We start from the raw sequence: 20,737 nt of genomic DNA, 5'->3' as shown, positions 1-20,737 counted from the left end.
ATTTTTATTCACTTCACTTTTTCACTTCATTCCCGGCAGCCGAAGCCAGACCGTGCGTGCCTGGCCGCTTGTTGGTTAGGCTAAGGATCCTTATCCTCTGCAGGATAACAAAATCCCTTCCCACACTACGCGCTCCCATTGGTGTGAGGGTGGTCTTAAATTTATCTTCAATTTGCAACGAAACAGTCGAAACGTTACAAGTTTTAGCACTGATTCACGCAGTGGCAATTGCCCCGTACCAGAACCCGGCGGAACCCTACCCGCGCAAGATACGGCGTAGAGAAAACAAAACAATGGCCCTGCATTTATAAGCCCTGGTGTACTGCGCAACACACTGGCAGAAACAAAACACCCCATAAAGTGATGATTTATCGATGTGCGACCAGGAGGGTTGGGTTTCGTTTGTATGCTGGCACCGCTTCCTCGTCTTCGAATCGAATTAGCGATGGAATCCATTTCATTAGCGAAGCGGTGCCCTTTTTCCTTCCGTTGTTCGAGGTTCGTTGTTCCGGTGTCGTAATAGGTGAGTTGTCGTGTAAATTGGTAATGCATCAAACCCCGTCGGGAAAAAGGGTGGAGCAAAGCCGTAATTCTTTGTAATGACTTTTCAATTTGTTTTTGGTGGAATTGATTTCCCGACTGGTGGCGGAAAGCAACTGGTAGAGATGTCGCTTTTGGTGGAGGAAGTGTTTATTTCGGTACCTCGAGCTCGTAAAACGGTTTCAGTCTTTATTGTTTCAGTTTTATTGTTTTAGCTTTAAGCTTTTAAGCGTGCACCATGACTTCAACGGATGTAAGCATTTAAAAATGACGTTAAAAAGCTTATCATACATCAGCTAATCACATTGGTGTTGGAAGTACTTTTTTTTCTCGGCTCAGAACAGAACAAACTCACTTTGCAACAAAGTGTACACAACAGTTGCACCGCATTGACGTTTCATGTGAAGATGCTGCACCGTCGGTAGTGGTCCGAGCTCCGGCGTTGATAGTGCCCCCGTGGGTACCATTGTCGGTCAAGCGCTTGTCATGCTGTGCAAGTTTCATCAAGGTACGAGTCCGTACGACGTTTGGTGCATCCACGAGTGCGCTTTTGCTTGCCATTTTTGCACCGAACACAATGTCACACTCAGCACATCTATTACAGCCATCTCGGGGAAGCCATTCTTCTGCTGTTTGGACGAATAAATTCCCTTTTCTCATTACTGGAACGTCCAACACTTGAAATGAACGCTGCGCATGGCACAGAGCGAGAGCACCCGAATAAAAAAAATAATGTTACACAATCGTTTTTGAAAGTTGATGACGTGTTCGTTTTTGTGTTCATCTTTTCGAAAGTGAATCACGCAAAGCTCACAATTTTATCAGTAGCTTTGTTTTGTGCTACACATCAAATCAGCTCAACGTGCATACGCTTCTTTGTTTGAAGCGAACGTTTGCCAAAACTTTTTCAGCCTCAACTTTTATTTAGTCTCCTCCATGGCAATGCTAATCGGATTACAAACCTGGAAAATGATCACAACCTGTTTTATCTTGGTCCTACCATCAGCACGGTAGTTTTGGAGTGTATGTTTTTGTGCTGATGTGCGCGTCTCTTCGTCCGTACGGTCTGTAAACAACGGGGCAAATTTGTTGTCAAAGAGTTCTCTCGACTCGTCAAGGATGTTTTAAATATTTTATTGTTTGCTCGATATTCGCTGGTTGTACACACACATACACACCATTGGGCTTAGTTTTGTTGCATGTTTTGTAGCGTTTGAGCCACGTCACAACCATTTTGTTCTCGTCGTCACTTTCTTTGTTTACAAACGACATAAAAATAACAAAACAACAAGCAACGTATTTTCTTCCATCTACGCATCTTACACCTACATGTACTCTCCTGGTGATACTGGGTGGTATGTGAGTTCCATCACTTTTCCATCACTTTTCCAAAGAAGTTGTATTTTTTTTTTTTAGTTAGGAAATGCTTTTTGCTTTGAAATCGAATACGTTTATCGCACTGCTCTGGCGCTGATGAAACTTCCTAGCTGGCATCGTTAAGCAAAGTTTTCTTACGAAACACACACACACACACACACACACACACAGAAGAAGATGAAAAGAATAAGAAGCTCCAATCCTGTACATCAGCGCGACCGTATTCCAAGTTTCAATCAGCACGTTCAACCGCGCTATCGACACTCCAGAAGTCCTGAAACACTTCAGAAGTCGCATGAAAAGTGCTTCAATCGCAGATTAATAAAACAGAAAATACGCACCTTTGTAAATTGCGCGTCCTTCGTTGAAGCCATTTCATCATCCATTTGTCTAGCAATATGGTCGTGCCTGTATCGAACCTTCATGGGAAAACTGGTGCGTGCGTTCATGGGCTGTGTGGTTCTGCCACATCGGCTGTGTGCGGCTCAATTTGTGCTCATTACTGGTGGCTGACAGCTGACTGTTTGCCCAAGGGCGTACGAGATTGCGTTGAAATCACGAAACACCCTACCTACACCGCGACCACCGCCACGTCGATACCCGGCGAGTCGGCAAATGGAATGAAATTTCACCCAACCCGTCGACGGCGGCATACGCAAATGAGCATGTGACGATGACACGTGCTCAAAGTTCGATGGGAAAAGTTCCGATTTAGATAAATGAAACTCCCGCGTATGTTCGACTGGGTGTTGCCCTTTCGCCGGTGGTGTGCACAGGATAACGCAAGGACCTGTGCCAGAAGATTGAATTCCTCTTAATTTTGTCAAACGACATCGACGCTGTTGCGGTACCGGTAGACATTCACCCTTCTTTGTCACGAGTTCGCACGAGGGAAATGCAATATTCAATAACCAATGCTTACGCGCGCAGCTGTTGCCGTAGCCTGTTTGTGCTAGTGCTGTTCTAGTGAATCGAACACAAATGTGTGCCTTGATGAGCAGCGCCCGGGAGTTGTTTGAAGCGTGAAAAACTTTCCATTTCATTGAATTGGAGCTGGTAGGAAAGCGTTTCCGTGAACTTTCATTCCATCATATTCCTGATGAATTAAAAGTAAAACGAAACTTTCCTAGGGAACGTTTTTTCTGCGGAATAATCGAAAAAAAAACTGCAGCAGATCTAGTCAAAACATAATAGTTGGCGACAAAAATCATTCGATACATCTCATATTGCGTTGTTTAATGGCGTTTGAGCTTCTAGAGCTATCTGCCAAACGTACTTTAAACGTTTCAAAATTGTCCTTATTACATTCACACTTGCCTGATAAAGTATTCATCGATATAGTCCCCCGCTAAACGGTCCCTAACAGCAAGTGGATCAATAAAATATGATGAGCATCATTGTAACGTCTACGCCTGCCTTATGCCTACCGACAAACTCGAGGCAAATCGTCGAATCGAATGGTCGTCGATGTTGACCCCGGGGCAGAGTGGCTAACACACTGGTCCCGTCTCACCACTTGCAACTCTTGTCTCACATACACACACACGGACGGACGGAAAGTTTCGCCTTCCGTCAATCAATCGAAACTACCGAAAAGTGCTGTAAACGAAACTATCAAATTAGCTTCACCGTTCCCACCGACACCGCGGCAACCGTTTGCAACGACGTTGACCCCTTGGGCACCACTCTCCGTGGCTATCTAGACGGGTGTGGACCTATCCTTTTCACCCCTGGGTGAAGGAGTCAGGGCACGTTTTTCCGGTGCTTTTCCGGTGCTTTGCCAGCAGTTTTGCCAGACGGCCAGCCCCGGAAATCAGGTGGGAGAAAATTGAGCGCAAAAGCGTGTTGGGAAAACGTTGTCGGTCTGCTGCTGCTGTGTGTGTGTATGTGTGTGTTTGTGTTCTGCCATCTTCTCGCACTCAATATACACCCCACATCCGACACATGTACGGCTGCATAAGCTGTGGCGAGTTCCGTTTTGCCGAAATGTCGACAGACCGAAACTTTGACAGACAGCTAGAACGGATCGGAGGCATCTGGCTTTCGGTTTGGTTTGTGTGCTCCCATGCGCCAGAGGAGTGCTGCGTCTCACCTACTCTGGTGCCTTACGGGAAACTACGGCGGTGGGTTTGTTTTTTCTCCCCAACCAAGATGGATGTTTTCTTTCCCGTGTACCACCCATCGCATTCGACTTGCCGATAAACTCCCAGTTGGCAAACCCGCTTTGTTGGCCCCTTGTCTGCGGGTTGAAGGCTTTGAGACTTCAACAGGGCTCGCACGTTGCCCGATGGATGTAGCCCGGGTGGTGTTAGTTAGTGCTGTTTGTTTGCCTTTCGACTTCGGCCACACATCAGCAAAACGTGCTCCCCCTCCCCCCCCCCCCCACATCTCCGTGGTGTGTACACTTTACCGCCGCTGCCCCTGTAGTCGTCCCATTTTTCGGTAGCAACGGTGCCGACTTTGCCGGCTTGGTGGCTACTGGAGCTCATAAACCATACACGTACCAACCCGAACCAACCAAAAGAAGGCTCTCCTTTTCCATCAATCATAATTCTGCCTCCCGAACCACGGGCTGTTGCTTATGCGAAGCAGGTCACTTCCAGCACGTACGGGGAAGGAGGAAAGGTCAAGTTCCAAGGCTTCATCAAACAGATATCTAACGAAGTTGGGCTACAGCTGGTTTGCTTCCATCACCACAGCGCTTGCTGCCAGCCCGCTTCTGCCCGGCGTGTGCGTCCATCAATCGGACCCGTGAAAGCATTAGCTCACCCCGTATGTCGATACGATTTGGAAGGGTCTTCGCATCCTCATCGCTCCAACCGCGCCTCCCGTGGGAGCAATCCTTGGGGCCGAACTTTTGGATTGCCACTTGATCCCCGGCGCACGCAGGGTACACCCGGGCAGGAACGATCGTTTCAGCAACAGGAATCGAACACGCCCGCTTCACCCACCGTAAGCCGTGCAGTGTAGATGCTTGGATGCTTGGAATACATTAATTCTATCCTCTGGTCAGCCGCACGCTGCACCGTTGTTCACCACGGCGTGTGGCACAGAAGGGGAAGACCGTCCGTTTGCCAGAAGAAGTGCAAAGGTGGTTGCTGGCGCAAGTGTGCTCAATAGCCCAACTTCATGCCCATATGGCACCTTCGGTTGATGAGCTCGTGAATTATGATGGGCTTGCAATGGGATGAAGCTCGGGAAAATAATAAACCTCAAACCAGCCGTCCAATGGATGTTTGGTGCTGAGAGGCAAAGGATCTGGTTCGATGCCGATATACCTGTATCAATCATAGTCAATATTGGCATGTTTTGTGCCGATCTCGTGGTTTGGTCAGGATTTTTGCAGCATAACATTTCGCCTTCATCACTATCGAGCAGATTTCCGACCTTGACCGTTTGACAGTTATACCGTGATTAGAAGCAGCTGCAACACAAATTACGCCTTTCATCATTCTACGCAGTGGAGGTCGGTGGGGGAAAAAGCAGATTCGTTCCATTTGTTGCGTTCATGTTTGCGTTGTTTGCAGCGCGCAACACAACACTATGATCGATGACCGGCGCTCTTGATTAATGGTCGCCAAACATTTTTCCGCCGCTTGTTCCCCTCCCTAATCTAGCCGTGGAAAGGGCTAAATACGAGAAAGTCATCTGCAACATGCCATTGGGCTGCAAATTACATTTCGCCATTGTGTAGCTATGCCGTTTGTGGAACAAACGGAAGAATGCATTAGCTGATTGCTTTATGAGTATTAATGTTGTCTGACGCTACGTTCAATGGGAGATAAAATTTGGATTGTTTTGAATTGCACAGCACATACAAAGAAAAGCTATTTCCTGTTTGCTCCAAACAAACAGGATGTGTCAAGTAAAATCCGTAATGCCAATGTGAAGGTTCATTTCTCAAATTTCTCCTGTCAGACAGCGCGGCCGAAAATTTCGGCATGATATTATACGCAAATCATCCAAACCAACCAGCCAACCATCGTTTGTCTGCATTGCTTGTTCACCTTTGCTGGCGCAGGAACCGTGATTGCAACCTTTTTTGTTAGATCCGCAACCTTTGCTACCGAATCAGCCAAGTGGAAAAATAGTGTCGAAATCCGGTTCAACCTCAAAACTCTAAGTACGGCGCTGACGGCGCCTTTCATCGGCTTTTCGGCGTGCTCTGCTCCTCCAAAAAGCCCAATGCTACAATCCGTATTTATAGAGTGTGAGAGGACGAAAGGTAACGAGAGGTACAAAGCAGCAGCACTCGTAACAAACGACGCGGGTACCGTTTGCCTACGCTGACATCCATCATCAGTATCGAATCGGAATTTGGCCGATTCCGCCATCCGCGTTCATCTCCTCCCGTGCGCTGCCAAAATCGGGCCAAAATCATTCATCCGATCCTAAGCAAAAGCTCGAAGGACGTGCGGGTGTAGGTTACGGCAAACCGTTGCTGCGCGGGTATTGTTAGGGCAAAATGAAGACGAGCCACACCGGTGAGAATCGAATCAGAGATTCGCCCACCGGAACGGGGGTTTGATTTGCGTGCACTGCGATTTCAATCCTTTCCCCCCTTCGCTTGTTTGTTTGTTTGCCCCGGTCCGCCGCCGCCCCGGAATCGATCGGTCGACGGGCTAAACGAAACGTTATTGTAGCCTCGGAACACGAGCTCCGCCTATATGCTTCGCCAACTGATTCGGCCTGATTCCGTATGCAGCGGTCGTTGAGAGCCAGTGGCAGTTTCATCCCGCCGGCGACCAGCCGGGAAACCCCCCGCATCATCAGCGGTGGATTTGTTTGCTTTGATTGCGAATTGTTGTTATTTGGGCAGGTGGGAGGGGTTGTGCAACCAGCCCGAATTCCACCACCCACCGAAAACCCCCTCCCATCGGTGTTCGGTAAAAGTATACAAAATCCTTTTTCTTGGCCGTGGCAAGTTATCCTTTCGAGCGGGAGCACTCAGTAGTTTTTTTTTCTGGTGCTGTTTGTGTTTGTTTGAGCGCGCGCGTGTGTGTGTGTGTGTGTGTGTGCGTGTGTGCATAAAAGATTGTTTCCGCTTCTTACAAACGCTGGCAGCGGGCGATGGCTTTAAGGGAAGGAATTGGAAGCAGCAGCTCGCTCCAGTGGCTCAAAGCTCATCTAACCTCAATGTAGCCCTCAGGAGTCGTTTAGCAGTGATGCGAATAAAGTGTATGCGGGCCCGCCAGCGTCAGGTTCTCCCACAGCAGCAGCATCGTGTTCTTGCGTTCACGAATCAAAACGGAGAGGAGAACTTTCCCATCCGCCTGCCGGCAAAACGGTAAACAAGACAAGGGAGGGAAGGTAAGCAAGCGCAAGCAGAGACCGGTTGTTGCGTGCTCCGGTGAACTATCTCGTTAGACTACTGTATTGGTTTGGTGCAATTGCATTGCCCGACGTTGCATATCGTTAGCCAATTGCATCCGTAACAGCGTGCAGCACGTCTAGAGGCTGCAGGCAGGCAAACACACACACACACCCAAACCTGCCTTAGTATGGCATCGTAAATTTTCCCCTGCCACGCCTTGTGAAGGTCACCACTCTCTCTCTCTCTCTCTCTCTCCATCGTTCTAACACCGCAAACGTAAAAGTGGCAGAAGTTTGTACAGATTGAATAGATTGAAATGGCGTATATTTTTCCACTGAGACTTGGGTGAAACCCAGGGGGGGAGGGGGTAGTGCACCACCACACGTAAGAAAAAGATTTGGTTTGTGCGAGATTTCGGTTGACTGTGGCGCCGCAGTGGGGTGCACCGTAGTGCTCAATCACTTCTGCAATGGTTTCCTATTTTAATTTGCAACTGATTGAATGGGTACTTTGCATGATCGTTATGTTTCGAAGGGGCATCCAATCCAATCCGACAGCGGTTGGTTTGCGTAGTCACTAAACCCGCTGACACTAGTTTGTTCGAATGATGTAAGTGTGTTTGATTGAGTTTTATATCAATATATTGTAACATTGCTGTAGTATTCTGAATGAATAACAGGCAGCATGAGTATCCAGAGCGTCTCGGTTTCGTGGTACAGTCGTCAACTCGTACGACTGAACAATATGCCCGTCATGGGTTCAAGCCTCAAATAGACCGTACTGCATACGTAGGACTGACTATCCTGCTAAGGGGAGACATCAATAAGTCATTGACAGCCAAGCCCACAAGTGGTACAGGCAGGCCTTGAACGACAACGGTTGATGAGCTAAAAGAATAAAATCCAGAGCGTTTATGATGAAACAGTTAACGAATTCTTCATACTTTTTACTTTAAACATAAACGTTGAATGCGCATTTGTTTCATTCCTAATATATACAGCGCTGTCCAGAGCGCATTCAAAATACGAGAAATTTTGCAGAACAGCTCTGCATGATTCGCATCTTCTTCTTCTTTGGCTCAACAGCCGCTGTCGGTCACTTGTACTACTTGTGGACTTGGCTTTCAATGACTTATTGATGTCCCCCCATAGCAGGATATTAAGTCCTACGTTTGACGGCACGGTCCATTCAGGGCTTGAACCCATGACGTGCATTTTGTTAAGTCGTACGAGTTGACGACCGTACTACGAGACCGGCCAATTTACACTGTATGACTGATGAAAACAGTGAGCAACGGGACTCATTTGATCCGTCCAACTAGTGGGACCACTTCCTGCCATAACGTCCTCAACAACTTCCTCACCTCGCCGCTTCGGCTATCATGGGAAAACACTCTGATGTCTTCGCATGAGCATCATCACCATCACCATCATCATCATTACCGACTGGAAAAACGGACCGGTAAACGATGCACAAGGGCCCGGCGTCGTTTAAGCAACCGTAGGCAACTCAGAATTAAGATCCGCTACGTGAAGATCAAATGCCGACTTTAAAAAGGCCAGCACTCACATACGCCTCGTTTACGCTTTTTCCGATACGAAACTGCTGAACTGCTTCAGATGGGCCAGCATGATGCTTCAGTTGCTCTCTCGAACGCACGGCATCATAACGATGCACAGGACCACCGTGCATTCCAACAAATTTTCTCGTAGGAAAAGTTGTGCACGGGGACGGTTTTTCATCGCACCTCTCTTCCTTACGGCAGTACCATCATCATCATCATTCTGCTTTGCTCGATATACATTCCCGGTTTTAAAGGATAAGAATCGTGCTTTACGGTAAAGTGTGCAGATGCTGCTAGGTATGCAGCTTCTGTGAGTGTGTCTATGTGTATGTGTTTGTACGTTTAATACGCTCAACCTGATGAAAGGAGTGTCAGAAAGCATCCTTAAGCCATGCATTGTAAGCACTGGGTAAAAACATTTCCACCACCTTCAAAAGAAAACCTTCTCCCACAAGCCGACCCTTGCTGCATTGAAATTGCAGGTTAAACGGGTTCACTGAAACGTTTCTCACACTGCTGACATTCCCAGCGAGAGGCAAAGTGCCAATCCAATACTCAACGCCTCATCGCGATCCCGTTTGAGCAAGGTTGCTTGATAACACACGTATAACACACCCTCGTGGGATAGTTATTTTCAATCGATTCCGACACCTTCCCGTAGTGACGCTTGAACCGTTTCGCTAATGAATTTTCACAGCGTGTGATGTGTGTAAATTGACAACGGACACAAACAGCACAACGTACCAACATTTCTTTCACCAACGGATACCGGCACAGTTTGGCAGGTAGCATTGAGCCCGAAACAAATTGAAATTAATTGACAAAATTAATTCGATTCGAGTACCTAATTTATCACAACCCTACTCGGCCCGGTTCGACCGACATGAAATGAAATGGCTTTATACCGTCCGCCCTGTCACAAAAAACAAGGCCCGCAGCTGATTGCTGACCCCCCTTTACCCCCTCTAGTCCGGTTTGCTGCTGCAGTGTGATTTATCATCACACGGTCGCACAAAAACACGTAGCAGCACCAAACGTTCCCATTTACATTCTAGTGCCATTGGCCAATGCTTTTCGATAGTGAAAGGACACACACACACACACACACACACACACACACACACACTTTTTTATGTTTGTTTGTGGCACACACTTTGCAAACACCAAACTTTCCAACGGCGGCCTTTCGCACTCTCGGGTGCAACTGTAATGCAACGAAACAATGCTGCAGTTTCATCTATTTCAAACCCTTTCCGGGGTGATGATGACGATACAACTACTGTAAAGAGGGGGGAGCGGAGGAGTATAGTATGGTACGCATTTCCTTCCCTTCCGGCAACGGCACGAGAACCATTGAACGTGAGCGATATAATTTGTTTAAAAAGCATTAATATTCTTGCGCACACTGCACGGATGCATTCAATTTCGTTTCCTTTCCGTTCCAGGGGTTTTTTTTTTTTTTTGCTTTGGAGGTAGTGGGAAGGACTATTTGTTTTTGCCCCAAACTCCAAACCATAAAAAAGGAAAGGATGTACGAGGGTAAGCTGGAACAGTTCCCACCGAGGGGAGAGGGTGGGTGTAAAACGGTTGCAAGCAAAGCAAACAGTAGCACTCGTTTGGTCATCTCAATTTGTTTCTGTCATTTGGAAAATGCAAAAACCGGCTGTGACTCGCTGTTTTGGCGCTGCAGCACAATGCTACTATGCTGGGAACTTTATGCTGACTAGCGCTCCCACATCCATACACATATTTCGCTGGCTGTCGTCTGCCTGGGAAAGGCGAAAGAGCGGGCAAGCGAACGAATTGCGCACAATTGTGGCGCGCTTACACTGCAGCGTCCGGCTGGACGGTTTGTGTCGTGTATAAAGTATGATAGATTGTTTATAATTTATTTTCCTGTTTACTTTTTGCACGCTTTTTTTACTGTTGTTTGTCTTCTTTCTGAAGCGCTTTTTCATTGATGTAGCTTTCCCAGACATTTCACCCCAATGTAGAATTGATCCACAACTAGCTGCACACTGCTGCTGCTGCTGCTCGTTCTGATCGGTTAGTAATCCGTGTATGTGTATGTGTGTGGGTGTGTATGGTAGCATTACATTTCATCGAAACAACTGAACCATGTACACCCTCGACGCTTCAAGCTCCTGTTCTCTCTCTCTCCCTCTATCTCTCTCTCTCTCTCTCTCTCTCTCTCTCTCTCTCCCTCTCTCTCTCTCCCTCTCTCTCTCTCTTTTCCTTGAAACTTGTATCGTCTGTTGCCTGGTTCAAATTAAGGTTTAAAAGTATCCATATGAGTGGGACTTATTTTTTCCATGCCTCTTTCTCTCCTTTTCCACCACTCACTCCGCAAGTCTGGGTGCTAAGTGGCGTACATTAGAACCGATCCATTGTTAGCTATAGCCTGGACACTGCCCTTTCCTGCGTTTTTCCTGTTTTCGAGTTTTCCACCCGGTACGATTTGCTGCAACTGTTGCACCGCCGACATCAACTGATTGAACCATTGAGACCGTTGCCTTTGTTGTAAATAGCCTTGTGCGTTTGTGTTGTGGGGTGAAAATTGCCGCCCAACCGCTTCGATAGGGATTTACTTTTTTCTTCCCCATCTGCGGATAACACGGTTGGGGTTCAAGCGCTGCGCCACAGCACTTGATGTTGATGGATGGTCGTGATTTTAATTAAACCTCTATCGGGAATCACTAACAATGTACCTTATATCGACATGGCAGGAACACAGTTAAGCTGTCTGTTCAAAGCATAGTTTCATGTCATGATTTTCTTTATTTCCTTTTCCTCATTCAATCATCTATAATTGCTATAAAGCTATCGATTATTAGTCATAGCAATTTGCTCTAATCGCTAAAAAGAGCTGGACCCAAATGCTCACAAACTGGAAAAATTCGTACATGTGTAAAATTTTATATAACTCATTGCCTGCTGAAAAGTTGTCTATATTTGATTATGTTACGTGTCTTTATCGATGAATATTAATGACATTTTCCTGCAAGAAAATTTATCTTTGAATCGCTTGTAAAAACGGTTCACCATTCCAGTGAGCGATGTGTAATGCTTTTTATTCCATTCCATTTTTCTCCAAACGATCACCCGTGCCTCTGCGAAATGTTGCAACTTTATTGATTGCTTAATTTTTTACCCTCCCGAAATGTATGCAAATCATGCACACACGTCGATTGTCGCTTCAGTGCAGGTGTAAAAATCGTGATGCGATAAAAATCAATCGTGCCGCAATCGATGAAACGAGTAGATAAACGGCGCAAAGTGCGAAGGCAAAGACGGGAAACATTTTGCTAGGAAATTTCCCCAAAACATGAAAAGTATTTTTTAATTTACACCAATTCATGCCGTCTCAGCACACCACCACAACTCCGGCACCTGCGGCACCACGGACACCTCCTCTGCATGTGTGCAAAAGTTTCTTTGAAAAGCGAATACCACATCGGCCGCAGCCGCCACCTCCTCCATCATCGTCGCAAATTTTCACCACCACCAGTGTGTGGGCAAAAACCCCTTGCCACTGCCATCGTTCACACCACCATGGCAAAGGGGCGGTGTACCATGGCGGTGGCAAGAAAGGGGAGCGTAAAAAGTTTTACCAGCGTTCAAATAATATAGAAAATCACTTTCACCTGTTCGGGGGGACGGAATGGCGGTGGGTAATGCGAGAAAGAAGACGGAATGAAAATCAGGCCGCTAGCGATGCCAATGAGAAACGTTCAGCTTAAAATGCTTCTTTTTATCGACGATTGCCTCAACAACGGCAGGAAAAAAAAAGGAAAAAAAACCGGGGCCCTTTTTTGGGAGGTTGAAAATCATAAAAAGGAAAACGGAACCGCCGCAAGAATTGGGGCGCACGTGATGGGCTAGCTTCCGTGTGCCGATCCTTCCATTCATTTTTTCAACCTACCTTGCAGTGGAATTTTACCCAAATTGGGGGCCATACGGCAAATTTGCATTCCGTATTAGGTGCAGTTAGATCGAGCCAACGGGTCCATTTCGGGCAAGGGAAAATTTCTACCATCTCCTGCTACCTCCTGCCAGGTTCCGGTTGCATTATGATCGTCCTTGGGTGTGTTTCATGTTCTATGCCGGCATGCCAAACATTCGAATGAGTGTGTTTGAAACAACACCCGCAACGTGTTGGATAAACTAAAAGTTGTCCAAAAGTTATAACTTGTTCACCATTCGGAAATGGTGGCACAAAGGAATCGGACGTACCACTGAAATGGAACGTTATTACGCAGCGATACGACGGGGAAAAAGTGTGTGTCAACACACATACATACACACACACACACACACACACACACACACACACACACACACACACATACATATACACCTTTCAATGCATTTTCTGTAGCGCAAATACGACCACGAGGTCACGTGGCAGCATGTTGTACGTACCGATCGTTTCAAATAATACATTATTACGGTTTCATAAATCAACACCCGACCGACCGACCGATGGAGTGCAGCGGCTTCCGGTGGCTCCGGTGTGTGTCTTGCTCAAAATCACCGCACAGCGGTGGACGGGTCAGGCTGTAGGCCGAGGCGAAGGCGGCGGAAACGCAACGCCAGCGCAAGAGTGATGGCCCCTAATAGGCACCTTCTGGCAGCACCCGGGAGATCGGACGAGCGCGAACCTCCCGGGCAAACCATTGACAAAACGATATTGACCACCACCTGCCCACCCACCCCGGGTCCCATCGTTCGGCCGGTTTCGTCCCGCCATTGTTGCTGACCTGAAACCGAACAACAACATCACCTATTATCATCATATCACCTAAACGACCATCGGAAGTCGGGTTGTGTTGTGGGGTTGCTGGGTGTGTTGGGCCTCATCATGTCGCTTCCCGTTCTGCGTTCTTCACGGGTGAGCGGTGGCAAAGGTGTTTGCATCCTCTCCCCCAGCCCGACCAGCTTGAACCTGAGGTCGTAATTATGAAAATTAATAGCGCTTGTGAGACTACTAATATTCGGCTGAGCTATCGATTGGTGTTGGTGTTGAAGTTGTGTGGGTAGGTTCTCGAGCCTGGAGGAACAGTATTCCTGCAAGAAAGCCACCATTTCCGGCTGTGGCCATTGCGGCCCGGTCTCGGCCCATTTGCCCGGCTAGTGGCGATGGGGGTAATTACGCCAAAACCTCAAGCAATATATCCATTACCAGATGGAAACGTCTTGTGGACTTATGGATCGAAGGGATCGGCCAATCTCACGCGCCTTATTACCCCGCGTGCCATTTTGACCGGATGTCGTTGGGTGTTTCCAGCATCGGAAGTATTCCGTGCGGCTCGTTAGCCAAAAACCAAAGGCTCGTACAATGCGTATTTAGACCTATTATCCAGCGAAATACCACAATGATGGTGTTTGGGACGTTTTAGAACGTTACAAAATGACAAGCATTGGCAGGTGGCTGCCGGCGTTGAGGATAATGTTTCTATTTTCAACGGAAGATTTTCCAGTATTTAAGCGTTAATGCGTCATCTTTAACAATAACTGAAATTCGCTAGAAATGGATTGTATATGACAATCAGGAAGGCTACAAGTTGGCTTATCGTATTAAAGAACATTAAAGCTTTCCTATTTGTTGTTCATCTTTACAAGAACTTCAGCAGAATCTACCTTAAAGAACGAATATGAATGAAAAAAAACTCCTCCGTCCCACGCTGTGTTGTCATATCGTTCGGATTTTCCATTCTCTTGTCTCTCATAATGCCAAATGCCTTCAACATTTCCCAACTTTTTGTATGATGTGTGCATGCTATTCACCTGCCCAACGGCGCCTTCCATTGTTTCGAAATGGCACGTTGAAGTCCCTATCCCCGGTTCCGGTTTATCGATTGTACTGAAGCACTTAATCCTTGCCCTTCCCTGAGCTTTGCCGTTACGCCATCGTTTCGCTCGCTCGTCGTCCAATATTCTCATTAATAATCACTGGAATTGATAGTCCATCGCATTAACTATACATTTATTGCGCGCTCCATTGCGAACGACAGCAGAACATCTCGCTGACGCGGGGAAAGAGGGCATCTCCCGTTGTATAAAGAAGGACGATGGCAGGCGGCTACCTACAGCCGGGAAAATCCTCTGCCTTACTCGATTGTTATCTTTTCATTCGTGCTAACCGTGGGTGAACGGGGCGGACGGGGATGGGGGATTTGTTGCTGCTATTCCAATCGATTGAATACAACTTTACTCCCCCACATACCCACACATAGCCACACACTTACGTACAATGTGCAGGTCCTCTACAGAGGATGGAAAAATCGACCCATTAAAGTCAGCGTTGCGGTTGATCGTGCCAGCAGCAGTAGCAGCAGCAACATTGCCAGAAGAGTCGTCTAATTTCGTGCCAATCATTCGCGTTCAGTCCTTTTCTGTTTCCTTATCTTGACCGATTGTCTTCGAGTGTTGGTCGAGCAGGTCGTTAGTTGGGTCGCTTTTCACGTACACACACACACAGCGTTTGTCCTTTGTCTAATCAGTGTTTGTTGTTTTTGTTGCTTTCCCTCCACAGGACCCGGCCGCATCGTACGACATTAACGGCAACGACTCGGACCCGATGCCGCGCGATAACGGTGACAACAAGCATGGCACGCGGTGCGCCGGGGAGGTAGCGGCCGTCGCCTTCAACCAGTACTGTGGGGTCGGCGTGGCGTACAACGCAAGCATTGGTGGTAAGTAGCCGGGGCCGGTGCAAGGGGTTCGGTAATCATCACCATGTGTCCTTGTCGACGCGCGGTAAAGATACGGCAAGGTTGAAATAGTTTTCGCTCCATTGTTTGTGCTGCGTTCTGTAATGTTTTTGGGGGGGCAAGGGCGGGTCCTTTTATTCATTCTTTGGAAAGCCCAAATTAAGCGATAACCGGGGGCTAATGAAAGCGAAACAAACTGTCGAAATGGACAAGCAGATATAGGTATTTGCCTTCCTGTTGTGTGAAAATAGGATGTTCATTCTTTTTCCCTGCTGAAACTAGAAGAATCATACTGTGGATCTGGTGTACTTTGTTGTAAAGTGACTTTTCTACCGGGTTTGTATTCTCGGCATAATATTGCATCGTACTATTCTATTCGAACAAACAATTGGGAAGCAATCAACCCTTCTATTGTAAGCTGTTTTTAAAATTATATTATCCCGCAAAGCCAACAATTTGATCCACTATCAAGCTGACCATTCTATTCCAAGTAACAAAATTATTCTACGGAACTGTTTGTACCACTCTTGATCGGTCATCGATCAACACCTTCTGTCCTTGCCACCCGCGGCTCTTATTGAACCCTCGTTCGATACTGATAAGGACAAATGGACTGCTAAAGTAGGAAACTTTGGAAAAACTTTATTTGCAAAACAAATTTGCTTCATCCATCATATCCACACGGTCCTGCCAGCATAAACGAAAAAAAAGAACACCAACTAGCCGTTCACACACATCTGTATCGTGCAGTAAGGATGCAGCCCGGCACAAAGTGTAGGACGCTTTGACGAAGGTATATAATAAAGTTTCGTTTCTTCATTTATAAAACAACCTACACGGTCGGTGGTAGGGGAAAGCAAGCAAAGGAGTGAAAAATTTAGTCCTCCCACCCTCCATTTAGCCGCTCCCCGTACTCATCCATCATTGATCAAGGGGACCTGATGTGGAACCATTTGTAAGGAAGGAAAATAAAAGGAAAAGCGCACTGTTACCTTACGCACAAGCGAACCAGGGGGTGTGCGGGTGGTGCTCTTTCCATTTGCCGTTTCCGTTTCCCTTTGCTCGGCCCGAAAACATTCCAGCATATATGTGTGTAACGGGCGTGCTACCATTCCATTCCTCGCACTCGAAACATGGGCCGTAATAGGCATTTTGATTAAATATTTTCAGCTGCTCCGTGCAGCGGCAGTTCATTTTATGTTCGAGTGTAACGCGTATGCCCTTTCTTCCCTCTCCCCCCCCCCCCCCCCTCTCCCGCTGCACGCTCACCACCCGCACGATGGAGACGCACGCACCGTTGTGAAGCAGGGCGTATCATTTTTCTCCATTCTTCCTTCCAGGCAGACACAGGCGTGTCACAAAACGTTTTTGTAATAAAAATTGTTGATGAAATGTTCACGCACCATGACAGGCAGCGGGGGGGAACCGAGCGGACCGAACTCATTTCTTTCCATTATCAGTTGCGTTCATTTAACCCCGGGAATGTTGTGCGGCGTGCTGTTCTCCGGTCGAACGATTTATCAAAACGCTCTAAGATCAGCTTACATCTAAGCAGCTGGAACAAATGTGTGTCCTAAGAATCGCTTTGTTACCTGTGTGGCCGTAATGGTTGTTGGAGGTCCCCTCCTCGATTGAGCAGTATTTTTTTCCTGGAATTGTTTCCAGCAGAGAGGATGGCACTGGTTTTTGGCTCGTGCTCGAATTAATCCCCGCTAAATCGACCGTATCAATCACTATTGATCAATTTTAAATGGATTTGATTGGATTTTGTTTTGCGCTCGCTTGTTGGTTGGAGGTTTTTGTACAGGTTCTGTGTGTACGTTATTTCACTCGTTGTGAGGCCTAAAACAGGTTTCCGTAAGAGCGCTGTGTTAGCGATAAGCGATGCACATAACACATTACCTTGGGATCAACTTTAATTCAACACGCAAAACGATCCACTTTATCGACCACTGTCGAACCTTTTTGAGTCATGGAAACCCTATGCTTTTCTATTTCCTTCGATACTTTATGCCCCAAAAATCCATCAACAACCCAGTAGGAAAGGTTAAAGATGATCGTATGGAATCGCTCCCAGAAAACAGCAGCAGCAGAGCAGCGAACGAAGACGGAAAGGATCCAACAACAAACAACAAAAAAAAACCCAAACCCCGAACGTAAACACCATGCAACGAAATTCCTATCATGAGAAGATTACATATTTTATGGTACCACATTTTTCCTCGGCATCAGGGCGCATATTTTCACCCACCACGGGTGCTCTGCGCGTTCGGTAATATTTCTTCCAATTTGTTCGACGTTCTCTACCGCTCAGCGCCCTCAGCCCAACGCCCAATATGTTGTTACCACGTTTGCATATCTTCCCAGCACTCCGCTGCACGCCGAGGGGTTTATCTCTCGTGCTCCATTGGAAGATCAAAACTGCCGTTTCTTATCACCTTTCTCGTTCTGAGGTTTTCGTAGAAAAATATGATTCCCAAGAGCATATTGTGAAACAAACGCACACGCTCTTACCTCTTTGGCGTTGAATTTCTCGCTGGAGCACAGCAGCAGGTCCCTCCAGCAGGGAAGAATAAAGAGGGGAGACGCAAGCATAAGGATGTCATAACTTGCAAACGAATTTATTTTTATCTCTTCATTGGCTGATACGCCATTTTTTTGTTTCGGGTGAAATACGTTCGATACCTCTCTTCATACTACTTGGAAGTGTTGAAGGCCGTGCCTTCATTTTTCCCCCGAAAATGATAATACGAGCAGCTACCGGTCGCACGTGTTTGGCAAACACTTTCGGGTTTTCGTCAAAAAAAAAAGGGAAGAAGTAAACTTGTGTCTTATCGGGTTGTCTTTTGCTTTGTTACTACAGGCGTCCGGATGCTGGACGGCACGGTAAACGATGCGGTGGAAGCGAAGGCACTCGGCCTCTATCCGGACCACATCGACATCTACAGCGCGTCCTGGGGCCCGGAAGACGACGGCTCGACGGTGGATGGGCCGGGCCCGCTGGCTCGCCGTGCCTTCATCTTCGGTGTGACGAGCGGCCGGCAGGGCAAGGGTTCGATCTTCATCTGGGCGTCCGGTAACGGGGGCCGCTACACCGACAGCTGCAACTGCGACGGCTACACCAACTCCATTTTCACCCTCTCGATCTCGAGTGCCACCCAGGGGGGGTAAGTACACCCGTTCGCTCATCCCTTTTCTCTTATCCTCTCTGTAGCTAACGAGGTTTTGCTAAATTTTTTTCTCTCGACTACAGCTACAAGCCCTGGTATCTGGAGGAGTGCTCGTCCACCCTAGCGACCACGTACAGCTCGGGCACGCCCGGGCACGACAAGAGCGTCGCGACCGTCGACATGGACGGTTCGCTGCGCCCGGATCGCATCTGCACGGTGGAGCACACGGGCACGTCGGCCTCGGCCCCGCTGGCGGCCGGTATAGCGGCGCTGGCCCTCGAAGCCAACCCGGCCCTGACCTGGCGCGACATGCAGTACCTGGTGGTGCTGACGTCACGGTCCGATCCGCTCGAGAAGGAGCCGGGCTGGATACTGAACGGCGTGAAGCGCAAGGTGAGCCACAAGTTCGGCTACGGCCTGATGGATGCCGGCGCGATGGTCAGCCTGGCGGAGCAGTGGACGACCGTGCCGTCGCAGCACATCTGCAAGTCGCGCGAAATCAACGAGGACCGGCCGATCGAGGTGTCCGTCGGCTACACGCTCCAGACGCACATGGACGTGAACGGGTGCGCCGGCACGGTGAACGAGGTGCGCTTCCTCGAGCACGTGCAGTGCAAGATCACGCTGCGGTTCTTCCCGCGCGGCAACCTGCGCATCCTGCTGACCTCGCCGATGGGCACGACCTCGACGCTGCTGTTCGAGCGGCCGCGCGACATCACCAAGTCCAACTTCGACGACTGGCCGTTCCTGAGCGTGCACTTCTGGGGCGAGCGGGCCGAGGGCCGCTGGACGCTGCAGATCCTGAACGGGGGGCCGCGCCGCGTCAGCCAGCCCGGCATCCTGTCCAAGTGGCAGCTCATCTTCTACGGCACCCAGACGAACCCGATCCGGCTCAAGTCGGAGGGCACGCGGACGGCCGGTTCGGCCGGCTACTCCGGCCTCAATCCGTTCGTGTTTCCCACGGAAACAGATCTGAACCAGCAGGCGGGTGCGCTTGGTGGGGCCGGCGCCGGCTACTACCAGTCGGCCGACCTGTACAGCAACTTCATGAACTACCCGAACCTGTTCAGCGGGGCGGGCAGCGGCATCGACAAGACGGTGGCCACGCTCAACGGACACAACATACCGACGGCCCAGCGCGAGAACGTGATGGCCGACTCGAACAACAAGCTGGTGGTGCTGCACGACTGCGACCCCGAGTGCGACCAGCAGGGCTGCTACGGCAAGGGACCGACGCAGTGCGTTGCCTGCAAACATTACCGGCTGGACAAGTAAGTGGCCGCCGCGTTGACTAGCACTGTTAACCGTTCCATTAACTGGTTGGGCCTGTTTGTTTTTCGTTCCCGTTGCAGTACCTGCGTCAGCCGGTGTCCCCCGAGGAGCTTCCCGAACCAGGGCGGCGTCTGCTGGCCGTGCCACGAGTCGTGCGAAACGTGTGCCGGCGCCGGCCAGGACAGCTGCCTGACGTGTGCGCCCGCCCACCTGTACGTTACCGATCTGGCCGTCTGTCTGCAGGTCTGCCCGGAGGGCTACTACGAAAGTAAGTTTCGCTTCCGAAAAGCTCATGCCCGCGTTGGCGCGTCCTGCCCCCTTTCGAGCACGGATTTAATTATTAACTTCATTTCCGCACCAGCGCTTGCCACCAGCAGTGAGTGTCAAAAACGGTGCTAGCATGGTACGACCTCGCATTCTTGGAGCGTGGAGTTGTCCGGACTGTACTACCAACACGCCCCTTCTAACCACCATTTCCCTACTCTCTGCTGGCGCTTGTTGAAGCGTGGCGTGAAGAAGCCACACTCCTCGCTGGTCTTCCGGGCTGCGATAACATAAAACACAAGCGCCGCACACAGATTCTGTCGCCTGCGGCCCAACGCGTGTCTCGCTCAGCCGCGTAACAGGGGTGGGGTTTACGGGCATCGGGAGATTGTATGAATTTAATCCGTACTTTGTGCCACAATATCTTTCGCTTTTCGATTTCGGAACGCAAAACCCCCATACCCGTCGCTTCATTCCATTTCCCGCCGTAGCCGTGGAAGGGATGTGCTGGAACGAACGAACC

The 20,737-nt window shown here is 48.7% G+C and overlaps 1 protein-coding gene across 7 annotated transcripts in view; it reads left to right on the top strand.

Moving 5' to 3' along the window:
* The window catches only part of LOC120953706 (furin-like protease 2), a 197,862-nt gene that overhangs the window by 154,720 nt on the left and 22,405 nt on the right, over positions 1-20,737 (top strand). For all 7 annotated transcript variants that reach the window (XM_040373883.2, XM_040373881.2, XM_040373884.2 and 4 more), the window contains 4 exons: positions 15,331-15,490; positions 18,372-18,675; positions 18,762-19,949; positions 20,031-20,218. In XM_040373883.2, coding sequence (XP_040229817.2) covers positions 15,331-15,490; positions 18,372-18,675; positions 18,762-19,949; positions 20,031-20,218 — 1,840 coding nt within the window. The remainder of the gene's footprint in view (positions 1-15,330; positions 15,491-18,371; positions 18,676-18,761; positions 19,950-20,030; positions 20,219-20,737) is intronic.

This window comes from Anopheles coluzzii, chromosome 2 (assembly GCF_943734685.1).
Source record: "Anopheles coluzzii chromosome 2, AcolN3, whole genome shotgun sequence".
NCBI lineage: Eukaryota > Metazoa > Arthropoda > Insecta > Diptera > Culicidae > Anopheles > Anopheles coluzzii.
Note: the sequence above shows the minus strand (reverse complement) of the source record. Positions and strands in the feature narration are given on the sequence as shown.